The sequence below is a fragment of the Haemaphysalis longicornis genome, unplaced genomic scaffold (genome assembly GCF_048455015.1).
Source record: "Haemaphysalis longicornis isolate Haplotype H1 unplaced genomic scaffold, Haemaphysalis longicornis Haplotype H1 scaffold_2, whole genome shotgun sequence".
Taxonomy (NCBI): Eukaryota; Metazoa; Arthropoda; class Arachnida; order Ixodida; family Ixodidae; genus Haemaphysalis; species Haemaphysalis longicornis.
In genome coordinates, this window is record NW_027526295.1 from 286,694,629 (window position 1) to 286,707,204 (window position 12,576).

Consider the following 12,576-nt stretch of genomic DNA (forward strand, 5'->3'; position numbering starts at 1 on the left):
ATGAAAAAAGTCTTTCGAAAGTTTCATAGCAGCCTTCCGCTATTGGCCCACCGCGCCTAAGCCTACCACTGAATGGACGAAAAGCGGCGTAACTTCGAACGAGCACCTCGGCGGGGTGAAGTTCACGGGACATGGACGCGGGTTCAATTGACTAACAGCGGCATTTAGTAGTGACCGAAATGAAAAAAGAAAAAGTGGAAACCTAGTCTGCTATCATATTTAATGAGGCGTTGCGGAAAAAGCACCGGTTTTACGATGACACATGAACTACCGTCGGCTATCTGAATTCCATTGCCCAAGTGTTGAAACTCTTAATTCACACAATTTTCGCGGCCAGTTTTAGTACAAATTTCGCTTTAATTGGAGAGGTAACTACATAGCAGTTGTTGCCTGGCGAGGGCCAAAGTGTTAAAACCCCAATAACTGGTTAAATGAACTGTAAAATCGAAACCTCGATTTTACGAAATTCTCGATTTAACGAAATTTGCGGCCCCAAGTACGACTTCGTTATATCGAGGTTTAACTGTATTACTTCGTGAGCCTTACCTTGCAGCCAACGTCACAGTTCAGCTATCACTGTACAAGTGGTTCATCGCTAGTCGTCGTGCGCGCCCAAGAACGAGATCGTGTCAAACGCATCCAAAACATTCCATGGGTTCACCTTCTCTGCACGTTTTCCGCCCTGGCCCTCGGCACCGAGTACGTCCGATCATGCAAGTGGAGCCCAGCTTCTTCTGTTTACGAACTTTGCCAGACAGAGTGGCACCTCGTTGCACCAATACTGTTTACAAAACTTAGTGAGCACCGCTTTCTAGACGCCCAGAAAGGTCACAGCTGTCACTGTTTTGTTTTGCGCACGTGCGCCATTGAAAACTGGTGGGATCCTTGCTTTTCAAAATGGTTGAGCTAGTTGCAGGCGTTTCCAAACTCGTCGGCGCTATCCTCCCTTGGGCCACTGACTTGGGCAATGATGGCTGCCTTATCTCGTAGCGATAAAAACCTCCACTTTTGGGCTGGCGAAGGCATCTTACCGAGAGCAAACATGCCAATCGCCACACACAAACAACAAACGCACGCGCTCTGTTCAGCGGTAGTGGGCTAGTGTAGCCCAAGCCAAAGCCGCGACTTGAGTCACCATGTGTCGCCCCCTGGTGGTGCCGCTGCGAGGCTGACTCCACGGCATGGAGGAAAGAAAAGTTTTTAAGTGCGAATGCACTTCTTAAGCGAGCCTGAATCGTCCGCCGCCGTCGTCCGCATAGCAACAGCTGCGGGTGCGCGCGCTCCTCGTCTTCCTCCTCGTCTTCCCTAGCAACGGGGGGAGATGGGCGCGCGCTACTCTCCTCCTCCTCTCTCCGCTCAGTGACTGCGGGTGTTGGGCGCCTCCTCTCCACTTCGGGCGGGAGAGCTCTCGCTCGCGTAGCGGGCGCTCCGCATTCCGACGCGTGAGGGCGCTCGTGTAGCCCTCGCCGTAACGGCGGGCGCTACTCTCCTCCTCCTCTCTCCGCTCAGTGGCTGCGGGTGTTGGGCGCCTCCTCTCCACTCCAAGATCATGATATCCACCGTAATCGCGCAATCAACAACCGTGCATTCGCACTTACACACTCTCCCCCTCGGGGAAGTGCGAGGGAATTTTTTCTTTTCTCCATTTTTTTCTTCCTCCATGCTCCACGGCCGCCGGCTGCGCGGTCTTTTGTAAACAAATATGGCGGCGGCCATGCAAACGTGCTGTGGCTGAAGTTTACGCACTTTGAGTCAAAAAAAAAAAAAAATGCACTTGAGCACTTTTTGGATACAGTTACCCTTCAATGGGTAGGTAAAATGCCGACCAAACTTGCACTGAATTTCGTTAACGCGGGATCAGTTTCCAAAAACGTTTCGTTGCCACGATATATAAAATACATGGGCGTCTATGGACGTTCGCCGGGGATGCGAAAATATTTCGTTGCCGCGGGAATTTCGTACCAGCGGGGTTTCGTTATCGCGGGTTTTGACTGTACCCACAACAGACGAACGCCCAGCCGTCGGCACCGCTGCCTCGTCAGCCCCGTCGCGACGGACGAATACAGACTGGTACGTATGTGCCGTATTTTTATTACGGTTAATAATAGTTCAATTTCAGTAGCAGTATCTCTTATGCCAGTTGGCCGGTGTAGTGTATGGAAAGCCGTTTGCGCGAGCTCTCTGCTCCGACAAGAAAGATACAAGCGTCAATGCGCAATGTGTACAGTATTTTTTTTTCCAAGCTCAGAGCGCTTTGACGGCGATTTGACGAAGTCGGCGACGAGCGGCGGCATGTCCCAGGAGTGAGCTAACGTAAGGGTCCCTGCCGTAATCACTTCCTCGGAAATGAAGCGAGCACACTCGTACTTCCTTTAGCTCTCTTTCTCCTCCGTTTGCAAAGTTCACAAAACGTAGCCACTTGCTTCGCCGAGGTTCGTCGTTGGGCAGCACATGAAAGGAGATCTCTTCGCCGGCGGGGATGTCGCACTCCCTCGACGATTTGCCCGTACTACATGGGCATTTCAGGACGCAGCAACGAAATTTCATAGTAAAGTACTCGAACAAACTGAAGTTTTCAGCGGTTGTAAACTGGAAACGAGCTCGTAACGACAGCAGCAAGCCAACACCATTCCGAAACTTCCGCCACGACTGGCACTATCTCATCGCTGCTTGCTGTTCCTTACTCCCCTCATTTCTATTTTTACCTTTGCTGGTTGGCGATATGACACCAACCTCCTGTCAAGGGATTAAGATACCAAGCAAGGTCGCGGCTGTGCGTGCTGGAACGGTTCATTGGCCCCGAAGAGCCTCGAACCCGAAAATTCGTCTGCGCGACGGCGAGATGTCCAGCTCGGCCAGCGGTAGTTTCGTACGCATTGGCGTACACGTTTGCGTGTTTGTTCGGAACTTCAACCGTTTACTCCACAGTTCTTAGTGTCATAAAAGGAATGTGCAGTATGTTTAATGGGCATATAGCTCACTATGCAAACTGGTAAGCCCTGCCTAACTTGCGTTTGCTTTTGCCGGCCTCCGCCAATCGCAGAGCATTCTAGTGTGACATCATTCATAGGTTCTGTTGCGGGAAATGAGCTGGTGGGTCGCATGGTCATTCCATTTTTTCGTAATTATGTAGCTTATTTGAGCGAAGTTTGCGTTAAAAGTGGTGTCAGTATGGTTCTAACGAGGCAATCTTTTGAATGAACCAAACTTGTGTTTTCTCTTCATGGCTCCTTTAATGCATTGTTTTTATGGGGAGTTTGCCGGGACCACGGTGATCTGCTGCAAGAAGCGGGTTGTCGTAAAACCAGGGAACATATAATTGGGGTTCCACTGTATCCCTATAGATGTAACAAAAAAAAGTATTCAGAGGCACACGAAAATCTGAACAGATCCCAGGCCATTGCTTGGCAACAAATACCTCTCCTGAACCAACTTCTGTATACACCTCAAGCTTCACGATGGCTGCGCCGCCTGCCGCCGCTTCTCCGCGGCGTCTACGGGATGAGCGCTGGCTGGCTGATAGTGGCTCATGCAATGTTCTGGTTCTCTCTCGCTTCTTTTTTCCTTTCCGCACCCTAAACAACTTGTTATGGTCATGTCTGTAAGCAAACAGTACCGTATTCACTCGCGTAATGAACCCACTCACTTAATGAACCCTACCCCCACTTCTCTCCTTGAGAATTTACTTTTTTTGTCACTTTGAATAAAAATGCAGCGAGAATGTTTTTCCTCAGCATGGTTGCTGATGCTGTAGACGATTGCAGTAACTTGGTATCACATTACAGTATGCGCAGAAATGCTAAAAACATATTCAAAAAAGAAAAAAAAGAAATCTCAGCCGTAGCAGGAGCCGTGAGTGCGAATGCCCTGGCTCACAATTGAAAAATTGCACGCTTGCGGGGCGCCACCTGCTGAACGCAGAACAAACCTTCATGCGCCATAAAAAGTTGCAGCGTGCAAACAAAGCACAACACGTACTCCGCACCCCTTCCCTGCTCATTCTGTTCTGGCTGGTTCTGGTGGCATGCGAACAAAGCGCTAAACACAGTCTGCACTCCTCTGCTCTTGCTGTACAGCGACTTTGCCATTACGCTTCGCAGTTTTGTTGTTCAGCTGTGTTCCGTCCTTTTTTTGTGCTCCTCATGCACACCGTACGATGGGTTAGTACATGACCTACACAGCGGGTTTTAGACTGAAGGTGGGGGATCATGCGTTGATGCATGGAAACCACACAGCTGAGTGGCACTTCAGTGTTGACCCATAGTGTGTACGCTACGGGCGAAAACGAGGTTTTTGGGTGGTGAACAGGGATCGCCATTTGTTTCGTGGGCCCAAAGAAGGGAAGTTTCCGGGTGTGGGAAAAGAAGTTTTGGAGTTCCTTGACAACACGGAAGACGGTGCGCTGTGAACCGACTACGAATGTGAAGCCGCTAGCGACTTCAGTAAGGAGGGCAGCTCCATGGCGAGTAGGGGGCCACTAGCATGTTGGGAATAAAAAAGAAATTTGATTACATAATTACTTACGTGTTTTCACGAAACTGGGAGGGCTCTGACAGCGCTTCTCTAAGCAACTTTATTATATATGAAGTTCCAACTTTTAAAACTTTTGCAATTATTTCCCGCATAATGAACCCTCCCCCTAAATTCATGCTGAATTTTCTGGAAAAAAATTGGGTTCATTACGCGAGTAAATGCGGTATGTTTACGGCACTTCAGAAAACAGTTGCGGCTTGGTAGAGTGCTGCAACACCAACAAAAGCTATCCAGGGACGCGGTTCTGCGTGCATCCTGACCGTTTCTACGGGCGTCTGGCACGGCAGCAGCATATCACCACGATCACCCCCGAATATGTCAGGCACAAGTGAATTCTATGGTAGCCTCCTTTAGACGTGATACTGGCACAGTGAGAGGTTGGCGTCGTCTTACAGCACGGACAACGAGTGTGGCTTCGTGTCAAATATATACACCGTAGAAAAATCTGCCTCGGGGATGTGATTATCGCAATGCCCAACAACCACTTGTGCCTTTTAAGGGAATATAGACCGCGTGAAAGCGTTCAGTATAAGGCAAGGCTCTGAGTCGTTAAATATGTGCACATGTTGAGAAATGCAAGTCTCAGGCTTCATAAAAATATCAGCGTTAATTATATAAGCATTACTTGATTTAACAAGTAAACAAAAGCATCTTTACCACCAGTAAATTATACTAAATATTCCAGTAAAATAACAAGTTAGTTTGTTACAACATTAATATGCAAAAAGGTGGCATAGTGTCACTTGATTGTTTGGACAGGAGGTTAGCCTGCATCGTCGCTGATTTCGATGCTGTCTCCTCGAGCAGTCTTCGTTGACTGCCTCATTCAAATTGGGACGGGCTTAACATGGCGGACTGTCCGTGAAGACAGCAACGAAGCCGTCTAAAGGGAAAATTTGAATGCACCCATATAGTGATGTTTCCAAGAAGCGTTTGGCCGCGGACGCGGCTTATTCTACAAGACCGTACCACGCTGCTCGTGAAGGATATATGCAGCAGATGATGAAGGTTTGCGAGCGCCCACCTCAGGACAAGACAGGTGCTGATCCCCGGTGCTGATCCCCGGGTTTAATTTTGTATCATCCACCGTACTTCTTTTGTAGAAGATCGCGACGAAGCATTCGTTGGTCACTATGAGCCTTGCGCACATTTTTTTCACACCTGCATCTACGATTTCGCGTTGGCTTCTGCCTCGACCAGGCTTCTGCCTCGGCCAGAAAACAATTTGCGCCGCACGCGGCAGTGGGAGCCTGACGTGGGAGTAGCCTGACAACTTGCACCAATGGAAAGGCGCACACCCTAAGGCGGGAGCTTCGAAGCGCTCACGGATGCTGGCTGGCCCTGCCAAAGAAAATTCGACTTAGCACCGCAAAAGATATTTGATGGGCGCTTTCCTAAGTGGCGCGTATGACATTTTACAGGGCAGGTTTCGCTCACATCATCAGCTTATTTCTGGCATGTACAACTTTGCTTGCCCGTCTTGTTACGTTTCAGCGAGCGGTTAGGAGTGGTTGCTGGAGCTACGCACACCGCGCAAGTGGTCGCCGCGGTTGCGTCAGCGTGCCTGTTGCTTGCCTGGCATGTTCTTGCGCGCAGAAAATGCTCCATGCGGTTCACGCTAATGCCCATGTAGACAATTAAGCTCCGACGATGTGTTGCCTTTTTTTTTTTTTAAGCGAAGAGTCCCATTATGGCAATCGTAAGTAGTTTGAGACACCTGCTTCACTTTACGGCTGCCGCATCATGCAGGTGGTATCCGTGCTGATGTCAGCGCAGCAGCTGTACATGTGTGCCACGTTTTCGCTTGCAGGAACCGCTTCACACAGTTAACCATTCATTTTAACTGCGAATTTCAATGTAGTAAAATTTCAATGTAACAAGTAAACTGTGAATTTTACTGGCTATGTTACATATAAGTTTGACTGTATATAGGTCGAAGGGGTCACCTTTAGGCAAATTTTCAATTAATAAACCTCGACCTATATTCCGCCCTGTATGGTAGGTTATGGACTGTGCCAAAGAGTGAGATGGCCGCTGAGGCAGCAGCAGCAAGCACCCACCTGCTACGGCACTGAGCTGCTGGTCGCCTTCGAGCAGGAGCTCCCAGGCAATCGGCATGGCCTCCGTGAAGGTTTCCTCTGAGGCAACCACTGTGCCCTTGATGAGCATCGACAGCGGGCTGTGGAACAGGCTCATCACCTGCAACAAGGAGCACTTGGAGTGACGGCAGCCTTCCACTCGAGTGGCAGTGAGAGCCACGACCACATTCTCGCAGACGCTGCATGCCGACAACGGCCTTGGCCACTGGCAGCCCCAATGTAGCTCCGTATGTACATGGTGCGAAGCACAGGGAAGCCGAGAGCCCCTTAAAGTTACTACACGGTCTGAGCTATTCTGCAGAGAGGTGATGAAAAGTGGACAGAGGCAGTCTCCCTTGTTCTTTCCACTTGACAACTTCCAGGATACTGCACATGAAACACCAAAAATGATAGTTGACAGAACAAAATAATTTGTGTTTTGGGGTTTTACTTTGTGCTGAAGCTACACCAGGGCCTGAGCTGTAATGAAGGGCTACGGATTAAATCAGACCCACTGGGGCATTCTTAGCATGCAGCGAAATCTCGACACCCAAAATTGGCGAAGTGAGCCAATTTATGAAGGCAACACATACCATATAATGGAAGCACTTGCAGCTCACAGAAACAGCTGTTTGTGCCCATCCTCAGTGAGTCTGCTAGCACTGTGGCCCACCCACCTGTGTCTTGAGGTACTTGAGCATGGGGTGCTCCTCCCGGGCGGGGCCCTGGTCCCTGCCCGCAGTGGGGGGGGGCCTGGGCTCCTGTGGGCCGCCCCCCTCGAGGTCGTGCACCAGGCAGGTGGCCGAGCTGTGCAGGGAGCGCGCCCCGTCCAGGGCCTTCTCCAGCTTCTCCAGGTTGTGCGCCAGGCTCGCCTTGCGTTTCAACGGGGAGCTCGGACCTGTGATTATCTGCACAGCCAGAGGCAGAGGGCGCCTGCTGCTGAGTGTGCGGCCCTTTCCCCCCCCCCCAAAAGGAGCATGTTGCCATTCCTGCTATTATTGCCCTGCCAGGACGGTCTGCACCACGGACAGCCTACAAATGTGTTACAGTGTGTTCGTCCCTGCGTGAATACTCCAGATGTGCTGGCAAGAGCTTGCATGGTGCTGTCGCATCTTCTCATAGGCAATAGTTCGTGCATTAATTGTTGCTGGCAATTGGTGGCAAGGTTCCTTTGACCGAAACTGACACGGGTGTTTCCTTAAGGATACAGCTTCCAGTGCCCGAAGCTTCAGCTTTGTCCAGGCCCGAAAGACATTTCTATGGGTCCTTTTATGTCCCTCATAAAGGTGTTTTCTATTAGCGGTGATATTCAGTTTTCTTCACTGAATGTGTGAAATGCAAGCTTGACCTTTTGAGGCTCCGGCAACTTCTTGGCAAAGCACTTGTTGGCTACCCGTACAACCCAACGACGGCAGGTGACTTATACACAGTTGTAGCCGAAACTGCTTGTACGTGGGCGTGCCTCAGCTGCTCTCCTATCACTGCCCTTCAGAAAATTTTGGGGTTGCGAGGAGGCATGGAGGGATATTTTCTGACTGTTCCGTGTGATGTGTAAAACAACGAGTAACGAGTACAGTAGCAAATTGGGCAAGTTGGTGGAAATTTACCCCGCAAAACAGCCCACACACGCACGAACTGAGAAAGGAAAACACTCAGGCACTCCTTGATGTGCTTTTTACTCTGATAATTAACCACATTAAAATGCACCACAACCACCCCAGCCTTTCTTAGCAAACTGCTGAGCATAGTATCTGCACAAGCTACGGTGGTTGCTCTTGCATTGCTCAGTCAAGTCCATAGACCTATTTCAGCGCATGAATGCAAAAGGCTGATTGCAAGTACAAATTTGTAAAAGCACTTTTGAGTACGAGGTAAAGTGAGTACAGGTTGAATACAAATACAGGTGAAGACAGATGAGTTGAGTACATGTGGGTACCGATTGAGCATGGGTACTCGTGAGGATTTATGAGTTTGAGTATGGCTGCATAAAACTACAAATGAGTATGTGATGGGTGAATGCAAATGATATCGTGAACACGAGAACTTTTTGAGGTTGTGTTTCAGTGAGTACAGTGTGAATGAGAAAAACACACAGTCTCAGTTCTTTGTTTTGTCAACCTATGATGGCAGGATTATCATGGACAATCAAACTACATATGCATTAAGCGTCTACTTCGTGCACTGCACTTTAATACTGAAGAAAAATGCAAGGCTGGGGAGAGAAAGCAAGAGTTCAGTCCTGCTTTGCTCCTACACACGCAGAGGCCCACAAAACATATATCCCGGCACATGAGCACCCTGTGGTGCAGAATAGCATCATTGACAAGCCTTTAAAGGGACACTGAAGTGATTTGTAAACAATACGGGATTACGAGCGCAAAATGTAGTTCGGAGTCCCTAGGCCCTGTTTCGACGACTCTGAGCGCGTTTACGCGAATTTATTTAGTAGAAAAATCAATTCGAAAATGCTGTCCTCCTCTCTGCACTCTCGCCCATTTTCTGTGGCGTTTTCGTGTGACGTCAGCAGGAGAGGAGCTGGCAATTGGCTGCGCTACTGCACGGCTCGCCGACTTTCCGCCCTTCCGCGACCGTTTAGTCCGCCAGCCGCCGACGGGTCGTCACAATTCGCTCGATCAGTTGAAACTAAGCCACAACACGTTTGTGAATGGAAGAATGTGCCTTTCTTTACTTCGTTAGTTTGTACACTGTATCGAGCTCCAAGTGAAGGTCGCTTCACACAAGCGCTGCACAAGCGCACATGCGCTTCGCTGTCTGGTACGCCAGTAGGAAAATATAAGGCATCTTGAAGGGGGAGAAGAGTCAGCGAAGTCAATATATGTCCTAAGGAAATAAAATCAACTGATATTTTTACCGTACAGCGTAAAACTAGGGTGCGGGAAGCACTTTTTTGCGCTGAGCGAACAAGCACAGCGGTCAGCAGCCCGACTACGCATCTGCGAACGCTTTTCCGTCTAAGAAATGCAATTGCTAGACGTGAGCTATTGTGGAAACTCGGGGGACGCTTAATGCACGAGCGCAATACAACAAAAAGCAATCTAAGCTGCTTGAAATACTAGAACTAAATAAAAGTGTAAACTGGTTATACATTATATACCTTATATTTGCATGGGCAGCACGGCACGTTCCGTGGCTGACTGTTGGGATGCGGTGTTTTTGTGGGATGTTCTTCAGAGAACTTTGAAAAAGGAACTCCCCTTGGACCCTCATGGTATACGGTTTCTGGCAGTTGAGAACGATAATGGAGTGCCTTACGACCTATTGATGTTGCTGGTCCTCCACGGAATATGGAGGTCTCGATTGGCAGCTCGTTACTCGGACGTTGATGGACGGCCCGCGAGGCAGTATTTCTGTGAAAGTGTTCATTGCATTGTATAAATGTGGAAGGGTCAACCTTGTACACCCGAGTGGCTGCAGGAAGTAGAGAAAGTGTTGTCTATGCCCCGTTTTTAGACATAATACGCTGGCTTAGGCAAAGCTAGCGTTTTTTATCTGTAGCACGTTTTTGTGATGTCTGAAACCGGTAATAAAGAAAGAAAAAGAAAAGCGTTCCGTGGCTGAGTGGTCTGGAGCGCTATGTATGTCATCGCAAATGTTTTGCCAGTCACAAGTTCGAATCCCCGCGGGTGCATTTTTTTTTTTATAAGTTAACTTTTTCGTTTTTCGCGATGTTTTTTTATACTGAGTTCACCTTTTTTTTGGCCCGCAACGTTCATTGCTCCACGAACTAGTCCACAGAACTCGCGCAGGCTGGCACCGGTGCGCTAGCGAGTTCTCGTTGGCGTGCTGTTGCCGTAAGCACCGACTGCTTGCGGGCAGTGGGCACAGGCCAGAATCAACAGACCCTTGGCCTGGTGCGAACACGCTTTTTACGATACAGGCTAAGTGAGGCAAGCTCCAAATATGGGGGGAAAGCGCATGTATTTGAGCGTCTGCGGGGACGCGGAGGGCGTTCATGCACATCGTAGGCCTCGGCTAGTAAATGCTACGATTCCAAGCCGTCCTGGGAGGCTTATGTTATGCAGTTTACAGCTGACAACATGGCAGAAGCGCGGTACTACTATTACTGGGATATTGAGAATGCCCAATCAACGACGCCATCGGATGTCAAACATATTGTTTTACAGAACCGAAACCGAAAACGAAACTTCTTTGATTGCTAACCTTGGGCATCGTCCAATCACAATGCCCCCTCCTCCCAACGTCACAGCTTAGTTGGTTCGGCCGCCGCAAACCACGCATGGTAGTTTTTCTTCTTTCGCCCTTTGTAAAATAATTACCGATTTGTCAACCGGATAAACGATGAAAAGTGTGCTAATTTGCGCCAGTCTACGCAGTGCAAGCAAAAACGGGAGCTTGACAAATTCACTTCAGTGTCCCTTTAAGGGGGGACGCGGCTTTCAACTTCAGAAAAATTACCAAAACATCGTTTTTTTGAAAGCCACATATTCGGCTTCTATGTTTCCTAATCAGTATGTCTGTGAAGTTTTCCCACTGAAAAGCGTCGCAAAGTGGCATAAAAAAATAGTTTTGCCAGGCGCGGTGACAAACTATCAGCGCAAAAGGGCAAAAAAACGGCGATTTTCGGAGCGCTGTATCTCCGCAACGGTGCCACCGGGCGCGGCCATTTTGATATCGTTAGATCGGCCGAGCGTTCGTCTTTCCGGTTCCGCTCGTCTCTTTTATCTTTGTTCATTCACAAACGCACGAACGGCAGAAAAGAAATGACGCACAAACGAAGCTAGAAATAGATGCTGAAGCGCTATTCGTCCTCCGGTCGGGCCGCGCTAAGACGGCCCTCCTGATTGGGTGTCGCGGCGCAATGCAAGATGGCGGCCGCCAGAACTGCGTAGCGTGCGGTTCGAGTTCATTTTCGGTGCTTCGCTCGGCCAAGTTTCTATTCAATCGGTGGTATTCAACACGGACGTTATCGCGATAGGAATGCCTGAGATCACGAGCCTGATTACAGGAAGTTGTGTGGCTCGAAAGGCGGAGGTCATCGAATGCTTCGTGGGGCGCGTGACTCAACTGTCGCCAGACCCCAGAGGGTGACGCGGTGTGCGCGCTTGCGATAGCGGTTCGTGAAGTGAACTTTTGGTCGGATTTGCGATGTTTACACGCTTAGTTATTGCTGTGTTTTGATTGTGGGCTCGCTAGCCTTGGGAAAGAAACGGTCGACGCGTCAAACGCTGCGGCGCGCACAGTATAGCCGACGCGCATTGCAGCATCACGTCTGCGCAACCGGTTACAATTGAACGCCAGTAGTTGTAATTAATGCCTGCGACGTTAGATTTAATCTTAAAAGCGACCTGACAAGCCATATCAGGGATAATCAAAGTACGATATGTCGCGGTAAGCGTGCGCAGCGATGCGCGCGAGCCATATCGCCTTTCTTGCGCAACGTTTCCCGTGCACTTCTAATAATCATGCAAACAGGTTTGAGTTGGGAATATAGGAATAAAAATATGTTCTCTGCGTTAAAAATTTACCTTACTGTCGCAGCATTTAATAGTGATTTTTGTAGGGAAATTATTGACACCAATGCATATAATCATATATGGCTTAGGGCATACTGACTGTGCTGTGAGAAATGTTGGATGCAGTCAAAAGTTGTGAAAAAAACCCCTTCCATCAAAGTTGGAGTTATGCACAGTATTATACCAATCTTCAAAGTAGCTCATTTGCACCCTTGTGGTAAGCAAACTTTTGGCAATGAAAACCTGCACGTATGATAAGATTGCTGTGCCAGGCAAAGTAATAAAACATAAAAGAAGCCAGAAATTTTCCAATTTAAGTAAAAAAAAATGCTTCACTTGTTGCCATGGAGACAACACTGCAAAGGGAAGTTGTCCAGTGCAATACTGCCAACCAGCTAACCTACTTTGCATTGAAAGCCCATTGAAAGCCATCGCCCCCACCATTTGGTCTGCTAACTGGGCTATGTACC

General features: G+C 48.9%; 1 protein-coding gene across 2 annotated transcripts in view; it reads right to left on the reverse strand.

The window, feature by feature from the left end:
* Window positions 1–12,576, reverse strand: part of Unc80 (unc80, NALCN channel complex subunit) — a 166,239-nt gene that overhangs the window by 76,913 nt on the left and 76,750 nt on the right. For both annotated transcript variants that reach the window (XM_077700829.1, XM_077700828.1), the window contains exons 28-29: window positions 7,289–7,519; window positions 6,594–6,732 (exon numbers count right to left, since the gene is read on the reverse strand). In XM_077700829.1, coding sequence (XP_077556955.1) covers window positions 6,594–6,732; window positions 7,289–7,519 — 370 coding nt within the window. The remainder of the gene's footprint in view (window positions 1–6,593; window positions 6,733–7,288; window positions 7,520–12,576) is intronic.